Source organism: Lagenorhynchus albirostris, chromosome 15 (genome assembly GCF_949774975.1).
Source record: "Lagenorhynchus albirostris chromosome 15, mLagAlb1.1, whole genome shotgun sequence".
Taxonomy (NCBI): domain Eukaryota; kingdom Metazoa; phylum Chordata; class Mammalia; order Artiodactyla; family Delphinidae; genus Lagenorhynchus; species Lagenorhynchus albirostris.
This window is the reverse complement of record NC_083109.1, coordinates 59,083,444-59,097,249: the sequence shown is the minus strand read 5'-3', so window position 1 is coordinate 59,097,249 and position 13,806 is coordinate 59,083,444. Positions and strand designations below refer to the sequence as shown.

At 42.2% G+C, this 13,806-nt stretch overlaps 1 protein-coding gene across 2 annotated transcripts in view; it reads left to right on the top strand.

Moving 5' to 3' along the window:
* The window catches only part of ZC3H7A (zinc finger CCCH-type containing 7A), a 34,586-nt gene extending 23,539 nt beyond the window's left edge, over nucleotides 1–11,047 (top strand). Inside the window, exons 15-23 of one of the 2 annotated variants that reach the window (XM_060122691.1) lie at nucleotides 188–288; nucleotides 718–899; nucleotides 1,311–1,387; nucleotides 2,490–2,623; nucleotides 3,036–3,141; nucleotides 5,691–5,799; nucleotides 7,451–7,584; nucleotides 9,176–9,339; nucleotides 10,146–11,047. In XM_060122691.1, the coding sequence (XP_059978674.1) occupies nucleotides 188–288; nucleotides 718–899; nucleotides 1,311–1,387; nucleotides 2,490–2,623; nucleotides 3,036–3,141; nucleotides 5,691–5,799; nucleotides 7,451–7,584; nucleotides 9,176–9,339; nucleotides 10,146–10,335 (1,197 nt within the window). In that variant the 3' untranslated portion in view covers nucleotides 10,336–11,047. Of the gene's footprint in view, nucleotides 1–187; nucleotides 289–717; nucleotides 900–1,310; nucleotides 1,388–2,489; nucleotides 2,624–3,035; nucleotides 3,142–5,690; nucleotides 5,800–7,450; nucleotides 7,585–9,175; nucleotides 9,340–10,145 lie in introns of those variants that run through there. The other variant, XM_060122692.1, reaches the window with a different exon arrangement.
* Nucleotides 11,048–13,806: the final 2,759 nt, after the last annotated feature.

Genomic DNA, 13,806 nt, shown 5'->3' with positions numbered 1-13,806 from the left:
TATGATAAAGCATCTGCTCAGCAATGGTAGCTACTGCTATTATCCAAAAGAATACTGTTAAGACTTCGTACTTACTGAGTGTTATTTGGTGTAAGCATTGTAATGTATAGGTATGTACATCATAAGCATGGCACGGAAGTTCTATCTCATATTATGTTTTCATGATAATTCTTCTTCTCTGTTTCAGAAATGTTTTGATCATAAGCCTAGAATGATAAGTAAAAGAAACAAAGATAATTCTACTTCTTGTTCTCATCCGGTTACAAAGCATGAGTTTGAAGACAATAAGTATGTTGGTAGTTTCTAATTTTTATAGTGACAACACAGAGTCTCTTTTTAGATCCAAATAAAACCAGAGTAGTATCCGCTCAGGCATTCCCCCTCTCCTTTTGTTGTTGTTTTGAAAGATGGTGACTATTTTTAAATGGCTGATAGGTTTTGCTGAGAATTTTAAAATGAATTATTTAATTGAAATTTAATATAGAAAAGCAATACTGATTTATAGCTTCTCATGACATGGATTTAGGTATTTTATAGCTTAACATATAATTATCCCCTCCCCTCCCCAGTAAAACAATTGCATACAGTGATTTATTTTTTCTGATAAAGATTTAACATGTATTTTCAGTCTAGAACTTTACATTTTATATGTGTATGTACATTTCTTTTAAAGCTATGGCAGAACAATAGTAAAGTGTCACTCCCTTTTCCTCTTAGGTGCCTTGTCCACATTTTGCGAGAGACAACAGTAAAATACTCCAAAATACGTTCTTTTCATGGTCAATGTCAGCTTGATTTATGCCGACATGAGGTTCGATATGGCTGTTTAAGGGAAGACGAGTGCTTTTATGCACACAGTCTTGTAGAATTGAAAGTCTGGATATTGCAAAATGAAACAAGTAGGTTTGTGTGTGATTGAGAAATGTCTCCCCAAGAGCGTCAGGGTTTATGAAGTGGTATTGGAGACCCTTCTCCAACAACTTGGTGTGGCAACACTGTTGATTTTATCCTGAGCTTTAAACCATGTAGTCACTTCATCTTTAGAGTGGCCTATTTTGAGTGTGGTCTTGTATAAGTAATTGCTGATACAAGTTCATGTATGAAGTATGGAATTGTGAGGAAGAAATATTCCTCGGAAGACACCAAGAGCTATATTTGTAAATATTCCATTTTGAAGGAATAATGTGATGTTCATTCTTGGCAACAGATTATGCCAAGTGGGGTTAATTAAAGAATTGAGTCTGACTGTGCCTAGATTGGTGGCCTGTTATTGTGTAGAGGACCTAAAAAAAGGCTTCTGTGTTTCCCAGGTATCTCACATGATGCTATTGCCCAGGAATCTAAACGATATTGGCAAAATTTGGAAGCAAACGTACCCGGAGCTCAGGTATTTTTTCCCGTGTACTTTCTGCATTTGGGATCCTTTCTGGAACGGCCTAATTGATGTTAGTTGTCGGCAGATGCAGTTAAAACTTACATACAGTCCAGTTACTTTCTTAAAGTTTATTGAGTTGATTAATTTTTTAAAAATTAATTAATTAATTTATTTATTTTTGGCTGCATTGGGTCTTCGTTGCTGCGCGCGGGCTTTCTCAAGTTGCGGCGAGCGGGGGGCTACTCTTCGTTGCAGTACACGGGCTTCTCATCGCAGTGGCTTCTCTTGTTGCAGAGCACGGGCTGTAGGCGCACAGGCTCAGTAGTTGTGGCATGTGGGCTCAGTAGTTGTGATTCGCGGGCTCTAGAGCACAGGCTCAGTAGTTGTGGCGCACGGGCTTAGTTGCTCTGTGGCATGTGGGATCTTCCCGGACCAGGGCTCGAACCTGTGTCCCCTGCATTGGCAGTCGGATTCTTAACCACTGTTGAGTAATTCTTAATGTGAAAAAGAAATTCTGAATTTTAGTTGATCATATAAAAGAAAAGAAGGCATCCCATAATACCCACCAAGCATGTAGGATAGGGAATTCCCCGGAGGTCCAGCGGTTAGGACTCTGTGCTTCCACTGCAGGGGGCACGGTTTCGATCCCTGGTTGGGGAACTAAGATCCTGCAAGCCGAGCGCCATGGCCAAAAAAAGACTGTAGGATACAGTTTTCTTATTCAGCTTAATTGGCAAAACAGTTGGGGTCTCGCGCTATGGGGATCCTTGGAATAAGGAAGGTGGATTGTGTTTGTAGTTTTGCTTACCGCCCAGCCAAACTGCTTTACCCAACTACCCTCCTTCCCCTCCCTGCCAAAAATCCTAGTCATTAACTCCAAAGCTGACTTTCATAAATTGAGGTTTGGCATCTGTAATCTGCTTTTATCATATTCTCTTGCATTTGGGTGGAGAACTGGAGATTTTAGGTATCAGATCATATATATATAGTGGTCAAATCATCAAACCAGACAAAAATGGAAATTGTATGCTTTTATGGAAAAAAATGCATGGTGATTGTGTTCTCAGAAAACTGGTTTTCTGTTAAATTAAAACTAATCTTTTAATTATTTAAGGTACTTGGCAATCAAATAATGCCTGGATCCCTTAACATGAAGATAAAATTTGTATGTGCTCAGTGTCTGAGAAATGGTCAAGTCATTGAACCAGACAAAAACAGAAAATATTGTAGTGCAAAAGCAAGGCATTCGTAAGTAGTGTGTGTGTGGAAATAGTGCCTGATCATCATGATCTGTTTCATGGGTGTAAAATCATGCATATAAGAAAAAAGATTAAGACTTTGAAGAGAGCAAAGGAAAGTAGACAATTTAGGAATAATTGCAAAGCAAAAGGGAAGAGATTTTTAGAATTTAGTAGCTAAGAATTCTGCACACAGTTCAAGTGTTTTGCCTGTATTTCATCATTTCCGTGTTTCAGATTCGTAGGGAATGTTTGTTTATAATTATCGACAGGAAATGAAATGACAGAATCATAAGGCATTTCTTTTAGAAGGGTTGAGGAAAAAAAATCTCTGGTCCTTTAGGTACAAACTTTGTACCTGCCCCTTTATATTATGCCTTTGCCAGTGTGTTTTTGTTTTTTCTGAACTCCATTTTTCTTAGGTGGACCAAAGATCGTCGTGCGATGAGAGTGATGTCTATTGAACGTAAGAAGTGGATGAACATCCGTCCTCTCCCCACAAAGAAACAAATGCCTTTACAGTTTGATGTACATACGTAATTTTTAAGCCACTTTTTTTTTATTAGGCATTTCAAATCATTAGAAAGTAGTAGTAATTCAGATGGAAACTGGTACCCTTTAAATAATGCTCATCATGTTAATGAAATCGAAGTGGTCCTTTCGTTTTCCTTCCCCTTTTGAATATGTGGTTCTGGGACAGTCTTTAGATTGATTGGAATCGTATGAGTTACTGAGGAAAAGTAAGTAGACAATGAACTAGAGAAAAGGCTCAGCTTATTTTCCAGATGAATTACTTTGGGAGCAAACGGGAGAGAATTTCATTTAAATTTGATTCCTCAACTTTGCCGTCAAACCCAGGGCCTTCCGTATTATTATGGATGCTGTTGATGAGTTATTTTTATCACGCCTGTTTCTTTCACTGAAGCAATGGATGCTCGCTAAAGGATGCCCAACATTATAGGATTTTCTTGAAGTAACCCAAAGGAAAAATGCTCCATGTTAGAGCAATATGTTCCTCAAAAGCCCTTAGAATGAAAACACCAATGTGTGGTGTTAATGTGTGGGTAGCATTTCACTCACTAGGTAGCACATTTCAACTTGGTCCCCCTGGTGCCTTACGCGGTCTTAAAGATGATTGTCTGGGCAAAGCCCTGGAGCTGGCCCAACTTGCCTCTTCACAAGAGAGAGGGTCTGGAGGGATTTCACTGTGCAAGGGACACTTGGAGCTGACAGGGCGGAAATTTTCTGCCGCAGAGGAGGAAGTATGGAGAGAGCCTTTTGCCCAGAGAAGCAGTGCAGGTGGATTGCATGTAATGAGGCTCCCTCTCCCAATTGCCAGAGAGTTGAGGAAGAGGAGGGTTAATTTCCCATCACCCAGGGTACCTTGCTTTTTGTAAAACTTATACAAGTTGTAAGGACAGTCTTTGAAGGAGGTGGTGTGTTTGTGTTTATCCACAGTGGTTTCAGCCCCAGATTTGGGTGATTTAATCCGTGGGTTATGTAGGAGGGGAGGAAGGTTTATTGGAACCATTGATATCTTGTGCTTCAAAAGATAGTGGAGATTATGGGCGTATTCCTCAAAACTTTGCTAAGACGACTGGGAACAATTCTAGCTCATGAGGCAGCTGCCTAGGACCACTGATTATTCTCTCATCTTGGACGTGGTGTTCTACCTTGCAATGTTACAGGAGCTTATTTCCTCTTTTTCCTACCATACTAGGTATTGCTAAGGGATCTTTTTTCTAAAAGAAGAAATAGTACTCTGTTTGTATGTGCGTAGACAGTGTGGTGAGGTGGAGAGAGCATGTGCTTCAGAGTCTGCCCGAAGGGCAAGTTACTCAGCCTCAGTTTGCTCATCTGTAAATGAGAATAATTGCATCCTAGGGAAGATACAGGAGATGGTGTTGTGTAAAAACCCAGCACAGAGCGGCCTTCTCCTTTATTTTCTCTTCTCCCTGCTCCTTATCGTTGAGTTTTGAAAGACGATGGTAAATGTCTACCTAGTAATACCTAAGTACTTAGTGGGGATTGACTGGGAAAAGAATATAATACAGTCTATCACAAGAATGTTTTGTTGACTATTGACTTCATGCAGAAAATTGTAAGGGTTGCAGGGGTGGGGGTCCTTGATGTTGGTCCGAGGGAGGAAAGGAGCAGTGTTAAGTGTTGACTACTTCTTGATTTTTAGTGAAAGTCAATGCTAAGCATCTACTATTACGTAAACTAATATATAGGGCCAACTCCTGTTGAAACACGGATAAATTAAAATAGGCTAACAATTAATTATACTAGGGTTTATGCTCTATAAAGACAAGTACATTGATGATACCTAAGACTGAGCTCTTGGTGACAGCGGTTTTCCTAGTTCTTAATAGTCATGGGTCTTAGGGGAGTCTGTGTTCTGCTGATTGCTCTCACTTTATTTTCCTACCAGTACACTGTATTTACTCTGTAAAATAAAAATGCAAATAACCAGAAGAGGTATTATTTGAACGCTGTATAACTGGATGGCCTGGTTAGTGGAATAATTGTCTTTGAACAACGCATAGCTAGTGAATGATGGCCAAGATTAGCTGCCAGTATTGGTGATAAGTAAATGTCCGAGAGATTTTTTCTGACACTGTTTAGTACCTTTGGAGGAGTCTGCAGTTTCTTTATCGCTTCCCAAGCGCTGACAGGGAGGCATCCTGGGTGTCAGGTAGGGGAGAGTAGGATCCTTCAGACTGAGGGGGCCAGAGACTTGCATTGCAGAGATAAAATGTTCTGCTGTGTTAAAAGCAGATACTCTGAATCAATGAGTTTGTTGACACTTCCTTGTAAGAAAATGCTCCATATTCCAGTTTCATACTTAACTTTCTTTTGGAAATTTTCTTTTGAAAAGTTTTGAGACAGAAAGCTTAATATCATCTCATGTATTGGGGGCTTATAGTCAATTTGAATAGAAGCAAATTAATCTTTTAAAATTATGTTCTCGGCATCAGCATGGATAATAATATTTATTTTGCTTAAATGTAAAAATTAGGCAGTTTTACTAAGAGTACTCTGTCTTAAAGCATGTTCTTATTTTTCTAATACAGCTGTGCAATCATATTGCTTCTGGGAAAAAATGTCAGTATGTTGGAAACTGTTCCTTTGCTCACAGTCCTGAGGAACGAGAAGTGTGGACCTACATGAAAGAGAATGGGAGTAAGTTGATGATTAACCGTGGCCTTGACACCCATGAAATCTAGCTTGCCTGAAAGTCTCTTTCCTCTCTGTAAATAGGCCAACTTACTGTGCACACAGAAAGCAGTCTGCGTTCTAAACCATTATACCATTTTATCAGTGAAGCAGAGTCTGACCTCCGATCATGTTTGCTTAGGTCAGATTCAGATACAAATACATAGGTCAGCATCCTCTGATGTCATAGGCGTGATTCATGGTCTGGGGAAGTTCCGTCCTTCCGTGAGTTCCTTTTGTGAACAGTCACCCCTGAATTAATCAGGTTATAACTGGAGGTCTCTTCAAGGAGCCCTTCCTGGTAGAACAGGCCCAGATTCGAAGGCCCGAGGAGAGAATGTTTGTCTTGGTCAAACGTCAGGTTTATTGTGAGAGCCTTTGAGAGGAGCCTCAGACAAACTTTCACTTCCAACCAGGAAAGGTTTTGCTACCAGGATTATTTTTCTTCAGTCTTAAGTAAACTGATGGAAATTTACCGACTGCTTAAGATCTGTGATCTCTGGATTACAAGAAGCCATCTGATTTAAGCATGTCACCTACCGTATTTCAACCATGTAAAAATGCAGTGACTTGTGTGGACAGGACTCCTTCTTGCTTGGAGTGGGGACATAGAGTTGGGCCTTACTGAAGGTGTCCTTGCAAATCAGGGCTCTTGCAGTGATTCCTGCTACCACTGGTCTGAAGGAAGAAGAATTTCCTAGTTTACCTCTAATCTTAGAAACACTTAGGCAGGCAGTAAAGCCGAGTTTTGACCAGATCCTCATTACCAGATTTTTTTTTAAACTCAGTGGCTCTCGACTGGGGATGAATTTTGCCACACACTCACCTCTCTCCCCTTGGGGACACTTGGCAACGTCTGGACATTGTCATGACTTGTAGGGCTGTGCTACTGGCAGCTAGTGGGTAGAGGCTAGGGGTGTTGTTAAAACATCCTACACGCACAAGGTTGCCACCGACAGCGAAGAGTTTTCTGGCTCAGAACGTTGGCAGTGCTGAGGTTGAGAAACCGTGGTTTTATCGCTTGACGGTAATGCCAGCTACACTTGTTCCAGTAGCTTGCAGCCACTGCCCAGCACCTGGTCATGGCTGTGTTGTTGTAAGTTGCACCCCAGCATGTCGGTCTTCTGGGACTGTGGCTCAACTGACAGGCTCCCATCCAGGTCAGAATCTCGGTCCTTACAGTAGGTTTCTCAGTAGACAGTGAGGAGCTGTGTAAGTAGCCAGTGTGGTTACAGCAGCGGTAGCAAGTGTTTAACGTGGGGCATCGTGAAGCCGTGCCGAGGCCTTCCTTTTCAGCAATGCCCTTGAAATGGTTTCTGAATTTTAAACACCCCCATAGTGTCTTGCAAATGCAGGGGGGAGTTAATCTTGAAAACTAACTATTAAAAAAAAAAAGAAAACTAACTTTTGTGGTCTGACAGTCCTGAACTTGCTTCTTACCCCTGAGAGTCTGGAAATGGACTGTCTCTCCGTGTCTAAATACGATCAGTTTCCGTTGAGCCCTCTCAGGTTTCTTTTGAAAATTGCACCGACTGATACAGAAAGAGCACGTGTTCTTGTGTGTATTTAAATGGTGTATTTAAATATTTGCTGCTGAAAGGAGTTCATTTTTCTTTAGTACAAGATATGGAGCAGTTTTATGAACTCTGGCTAAAGAGCCAAAAAAATGAGAAAAGCGATGATGTAGCCAGTCAGTCAAACAAAGAAAATGGAAAACAAATTCACATGCCGACCGATTACGCAGAAGTCACTGTAAGTACCCCAGGTTGGTGCCCCTCACCTTTGCTTCCAGGCCTTTCTTTTCTTTCCCACCTTCTCCAAAATCTGGCTCCCTCGCCCCTGCTCTGCCCTCCCCCTTATCTCCGTCTTCTCTCCGTGCTGGCTCTCCACTGTTACTTTAAGTCTCTTCATCCTAAAAATGGCTTTCCTGGATCTTCTTTCCAACTCTGGAGCCAGGAAATTGTGAGTCTGAGTCCTGCTTCCCTCTCCTTACTAGCCTGTGACACTGGGCAGGTTACTGAACGTCTCTGAGGGGGCTGCTTGTGATGGAGCCACGAAGTGTGATGAGCCTGCGGGTTTATCCCAGTGCTGGGCCACGGAAAGTGCTCAGGAAATGTGGGATCCCCCCTCCCCCAAGTCCTCTTGTTCTCTTATCACCGTCCTGCAGTCTGGCCTCTGCCTCTGGGTTCTACAGAGACATTTAGTCACCTGTGGTCTTTTACTGTTTTGTCTGTCTTTTAAATGTTTCAAAACAGTGAAGGGGGTAGTATAATGACTGTCTTGAACCCACCATCCCAGGTGAACCGATGTTAGTTTGTTGTGTTTGCTTCTGTAAAGTAAATAAAATGTCACAGATAAAGTTGGAACCCCGGTTGTCCCCCTTTCCCAGAGGGACCAGATCCAGTGTATATTTTTCCAGGCCATGTTTACATATCTTGGACTGTTTATTCCTAACCTATTGCTCTGCCTGCCATGTTGTTTTTAAACTAACAGGCGTATGCGTTACTCTGCTCCTTGTTTCTTGTTTTGTTTTTTGTCCCCTCTCCATATTGAGTCATTCAGATGCGGGTCATGGACACGTCTTTGTGCATGATACGCCCTGTGAACTCTGCTTTCTCTGCCAAGGCTCAGCACTGATCCCCTCACCACCTTTTCTTAAGTACTACCAGGGTTTCCAGAGCCAGGGTCACCCCAACTTGCTGGGTCATGAGGTTGACCTGTCTCTGCGAACCTGTCCTTACCCAGTGTTACAGGGCATTTGGGAAATAGTCAATACTACTCAACTACTACTGCATGCTTGCATATGTGGGAGCACAGGGTTCCTAATGTGTGAGTCTCTGCCCCCAGGGTGGTGTCTTCCCAGCACGTGTACTTCCCTGGCCCCTGGCACAAGTCCTGGCCCATAGTAGGGGCTCAGTTCATGTGCAAGGATCGAGTTGCTCATCCTTCTGCAGTGGGCGAGTCCCGGGTTTTCACATCCTCTCTGCTTTCCCTCGTGGTATTAATCCTCCCCGGAATTTTTTTGAACCTGGCCCCTTGTCCTGCCCACAGACTCCCTTGTTTGCACACCAGCTCCTTGCCAGAGACTGCCTGGACCCCTGGCCCAGTCCATCGCCCCTGCTCTCTGTTTCCTGTGTGCTGGCCACCCTCTCCTTGGTCCTGCTTTTGACTTTGAGTTTTATGTTCTCACCCAGCTTCCCCCACTGGACGGGCTCCCCAAGAGTAGAGTCTGGGTCTTAGGTGGAGTCGTTTCTAGTTGTTCTGGTGCCTGAACACATGTGACCCGTCAGGGGCCACACAGACAGCAGCCACTGATGGGATGCGTGTCTTCCGTGCACTCTAGGTGGACTTCCACTGCTGGATGTGTGGGAAGAACTGTAACAGTGAGAAGCAGTGGCAGGGCCACATCTCCTCAGAGAAGCACAAGGAGAAGGTTTTCCACACTGAAGATGACCAGTACTGCTGGCAGCACCGCTTTCCAACAGGATATTTTAGTATTTGCGATAGGTACGTGGGTCTCTTCAGTTTCCCACATGAAAACTGCTGACCTTGTGAGTAGACAGAGTATCTGGGTGATAAAATCTTCTAATCCTGGATGCTAGGATTTGAACTTAAAGTTTAGTTGCTCCTTGAACATTTCTTCACTCTTCTGCGTTACATGAAAAGATTCACTAGTCTGCCGGTACTGGTGTGAAAGTCTTAAAGATAACCAAATAGGGAAATAAGTTCATTCAGGCTTGCCCAAACGATCTCTGAGATGGCAGTGGAGATTCTCTGACCCTTCACAATAATCTTTCTTGTAGTAGATGTTCATCAGTTTTGAAACTGCCTTTGAATTATATTCCAAGTATAAATCTGGAACTTTCTCAGGTCAAAGGAAAACATTAGTATTTTAAGTTTACTTAGAAAATTTTTCAGTGAAAAGCTAGATCATTTTGAATTGCTCCTCATTTTGTTGTTGCTGTTTCTATTTGACTTCCAGACTTAGATCCATGTGATACAGAGAATTATTGAAGATATTTTTTACTTCCTGCCCCTTCTGATTTCTTTCCACTGCATCAAGAAGGAGCATAGTCTTTTTTTCCCCAGCAATCTGTATTTTTCATTAAATAGTGCATTTAAATAGCTTAAAGTACTAATTATTGTAGATGTCAAGGCAATAAAATATTCATTTTTCTAGGATTAAGATTTCGAGCTAAAAGTTTAATGCAAACCATAAAGGTAGTGAAGAGCACATTTTAAAGATTTTTATAAACAACTGGTGGACGCTTACCAAGCTGGTGGACGCTTACCAAGCTGACTTGTCCTAACAGGTATATGAATGGTACCTGCACGGAAGGAAGCAGCTGTAAATTTGCACATGGCAATGCTGAACTTCATGAATGGGAAGAGAGAAGAGATGCCCTAAAGATGAAGCTCAACAAAGCACGAAAAGACCACTTAATTGCCCCCAATGATAATGACTTTGGAAAATATAGTTTTTTGTTTAAAGATTTAAACTAATATGCTGGCTTTTATGTATGTTACCTAATCAGAGCATTGACCAGAAAAATTGAAAGTGTTGTAAGGCACGTAGCAGAGGAGCTGCAGATTTTCTGCTTGTATTGGCGTCTCTCGTCCCTCCTGAGCAGCAACCCACAGTAGGTAGGAAAACGGGCTGTTTGACAGGTCTGGCCAGGCTCTCACGGCATCAAATGGCAAAGTGACCGCTACTGGTTGCCATCTGTTGAACAGACTTTTGGATGACTTGTGTTGGGGAAGAGGATAAGGTTATGTTGAGGATGACTTCTTGAGTTGGTCCTTCAGATAAGAATCACGATGGTGAGAGAGAAACACTGTACTAGGATCAGAACACATGATGGATGAAGTTCTTCACATGTTTTAAGAGGAATAAATTTGTCTAATATAATAAAGTTTGCTACTTATCTGTATGTAGGTTGCTAAAAAGGATTTTCTTAACTCAGATTTTAAGCCAAATAACCATTTAACACTAGTATATGTTAAATGGGGTATTTTTCTGTATTTGTATGTTTCACTATAATAAGGGAATTGAGGATAATGTGCATTGAGAATATTTTGAAAAATAATCCGTTGACTCAAATTTTATTTCTTGGTCTTTTGCTGTTTAAATGATGATTTTGAAAGATTAAACTTGTACTGTTGGTATTGTGTAGTGTATGGACCAATACTGCCCGTAATAAAGATTTTATATATAGATGTCTTTCATTTTTTTGGTGTGGTCCTTGCCAGTTCCTTAAAGAATTGTTAAAACTGGGTACTAAAAACACAAGGTTAGTTTTTTGTTTGTTTTTTTTGGCCGCACCGCTCGGCTTGCGGGATGCCAGTTCCCCGACGACCAGGGATCGAACCTGGGCCCTCAGCAGTGAAAGCGTGGACTCCTACGCACTGGACTGCCAGGGAATTCCCTAGATTTTTTTAAAAAACACTTTCATTTAAGCAATTAATGACAGAAGGCAAATTAGAGAGACATGGCAGCAACTTTCACTCTGTCCCGCTCTCCTCCGATTCAGGTTGCTAAGAGGCTTCTCTTATTGACTGACATGCTAACCCCTCTGGGGGCTCTTCTGTGTCTCATTCAGATGAATGCCCAGCAAGGGGACACACGGTCAGCTAAGACGTGGGCTGTGGGATTCCACAGACACGACTGTTTAGCACAGCGCCTTCTATAGGGCCATTTTGGTTGTTGAAAGACCACTGAAGGTGTGGTCAGGACGGGCTGGCAGAGACAAGGAAAGGGCTGAGCTGTCCTGAGACCCAGATCTACTCCTGACCTGGCGAGCTAGGGAGAAGAGTCACTGTCAGGGTTTGGGGGCCGCCACCTCATGAGGACACTGCCAGTGCAGAGTCCCTGTTGGGGGTGGGAGTCAGAAGGAAGGGCTGATGGACTCGAAAGTCACTTCTTCATGACAACCTTGAGTCAGTGGGGTTTGGGGCAAACAGAAAAGGGTCTTTGTTCAGTGCAAGTCCAGCCTGGGTGGGGGGAGCATGGCTGCAAGTAGAGAGATGAGAGAGAAGCAGTGCCTTCAGCAGAACCAGAGGCTGCAGAGTGAAAGGCAAGCCCAGGGGACTCCTTGAAGACCGCAGGAGACTGGTTTCCCTCCATGAATGGAAGGCAGTTGGGACCAGTTTTATTTGGCAGGTGCGTTAGCAGTGTATCTTATTTGCCAAATAAGTAATCTGTTTCTATAGAGCAGACTGGCAGTGTTATCATTCTGCTGGATCTCCCTAGTCTGATGGCCTTTATGATGTTTTTCTTCTCCATCCTTCCAAACTCCTTTTATCCTTTTTTTCCAGGGAGCATAGATGTTAAAAAGCTGTCTCTGGTGCTCTGTTTTAGCTTGCAGTTTAACAAGTTGGTTGTCTTAACCTTTGGAATCTAGGCTAGAAACTTAAAGTTTGACCGGTCAAGACGAGAATTGTTTGTTTTCCACACCCACATCCCCACCTCAAATTCTCTGTGCCTGGGCTTTCTTGTAGTTCTCTGTGCTCTGAACTATCCTTTCAGTAAATTCCATTTCTGCCTAAATCATCCAGTTTTTTGCCTCATTTCGGCTAAGAACCCCCCTGGCCACAGCCTTAGTCTCAGCATCAGGAAGTCAATGCTAATTATTCCACGTGAAGTCACACCTCCACCCTAGAAGCGAAGCGAAGAGGAGAATGAGGTGTGGGGGGGGGGGAAGGGCAAGAAAAAAAAGTATGAAAGAGCAAAACCCAAATATTAACAGCAGACAAAACTAATAACTGGCATGTCTACTTGGACATGTTTATCTCCTTATCTCCTCCAGGGTGGACTTTTTTCAACATTTAACAAACTGAGATACAATTTTTATAACAAAAGTTTTACCATTTTGAAGTACAAATCCATGGTTTTAGTAGATTCCAAATGTGCTATAATCACCACTATGAATTTTAGAGTATTTCATTACCTGAAACCAAACCAAACCAAACCCACACCCTAGTCTACCCACTCCCCTTGCTTTTCAAGCTGTGGGCAACTGCTCAACTGCATTGAGGCACAACTAATGAGCCCACGTGCCACAACTACTGAAGCCCGTGCGCCTAGAGCACTGCTCCACAAGAGAAGCCACCGCAATAAGAAGCCCGCGCACCACAACGAAGAGTAGCCCCCGCTCGCCACAACTAGAGAAAGCCCATACGCAGCAACAAAGACCCAACGCAACCAAAAAATAAAACTAAAAAAAAAAAACAAGCATTAGATGTTTTATACATATATATGCTATATATATGTATATATACGTACAATGGAATATTAGCCATAAAAAAATGAAATATTGCCATTTGCAGCAACATGGATGGGCCACAGGATATTATGCTTAGAGAACTAAGAGAAAGATAGATACTATATAATATCCATTATATGTGGAACCTAAAAATATAATACAAATGAATCTATATACAAAACAGAAACAGACAGACACAGAAAACAAACTTATGGTTACCAAAGGAGAGAGGGAGGGAGGGAAGGAACAATTAGGAGTATGGGATCAACAGATACAAACTACTATACATAAAATAGATAAGCAACAAGGATTTACTATACCTTGTATATAGCACAGGGAATTACCCAATATCTTGTAATAACCTATAATGGAACATAATCTGCAAAAAAACACTATGCTGTACACCTGAAACTAACACAATACTGTAAATCAACTGTACTTCAACTTTTAAAAAATTTAGTTGAAACTACAGAATGTAAAATGCGGGTTTTCTTGTGTAAGAAACACTGACAATACCAAACCAGAGACTCAGATTTAAGGAAACTGGTGAGTGACTTCCCTGGTGGCGCAGCGGTTAAGAATCCACCTGCTAATGCAGAGGACATGGGTTCGACCCCTGGTCCGCGAAGATCCCACATGCCACAGAGCAACTAAGCCCGTGTACCACAACTACTGAGCCTGCGCTCTAGAGCCCGTGATCCACAAGAAGAGA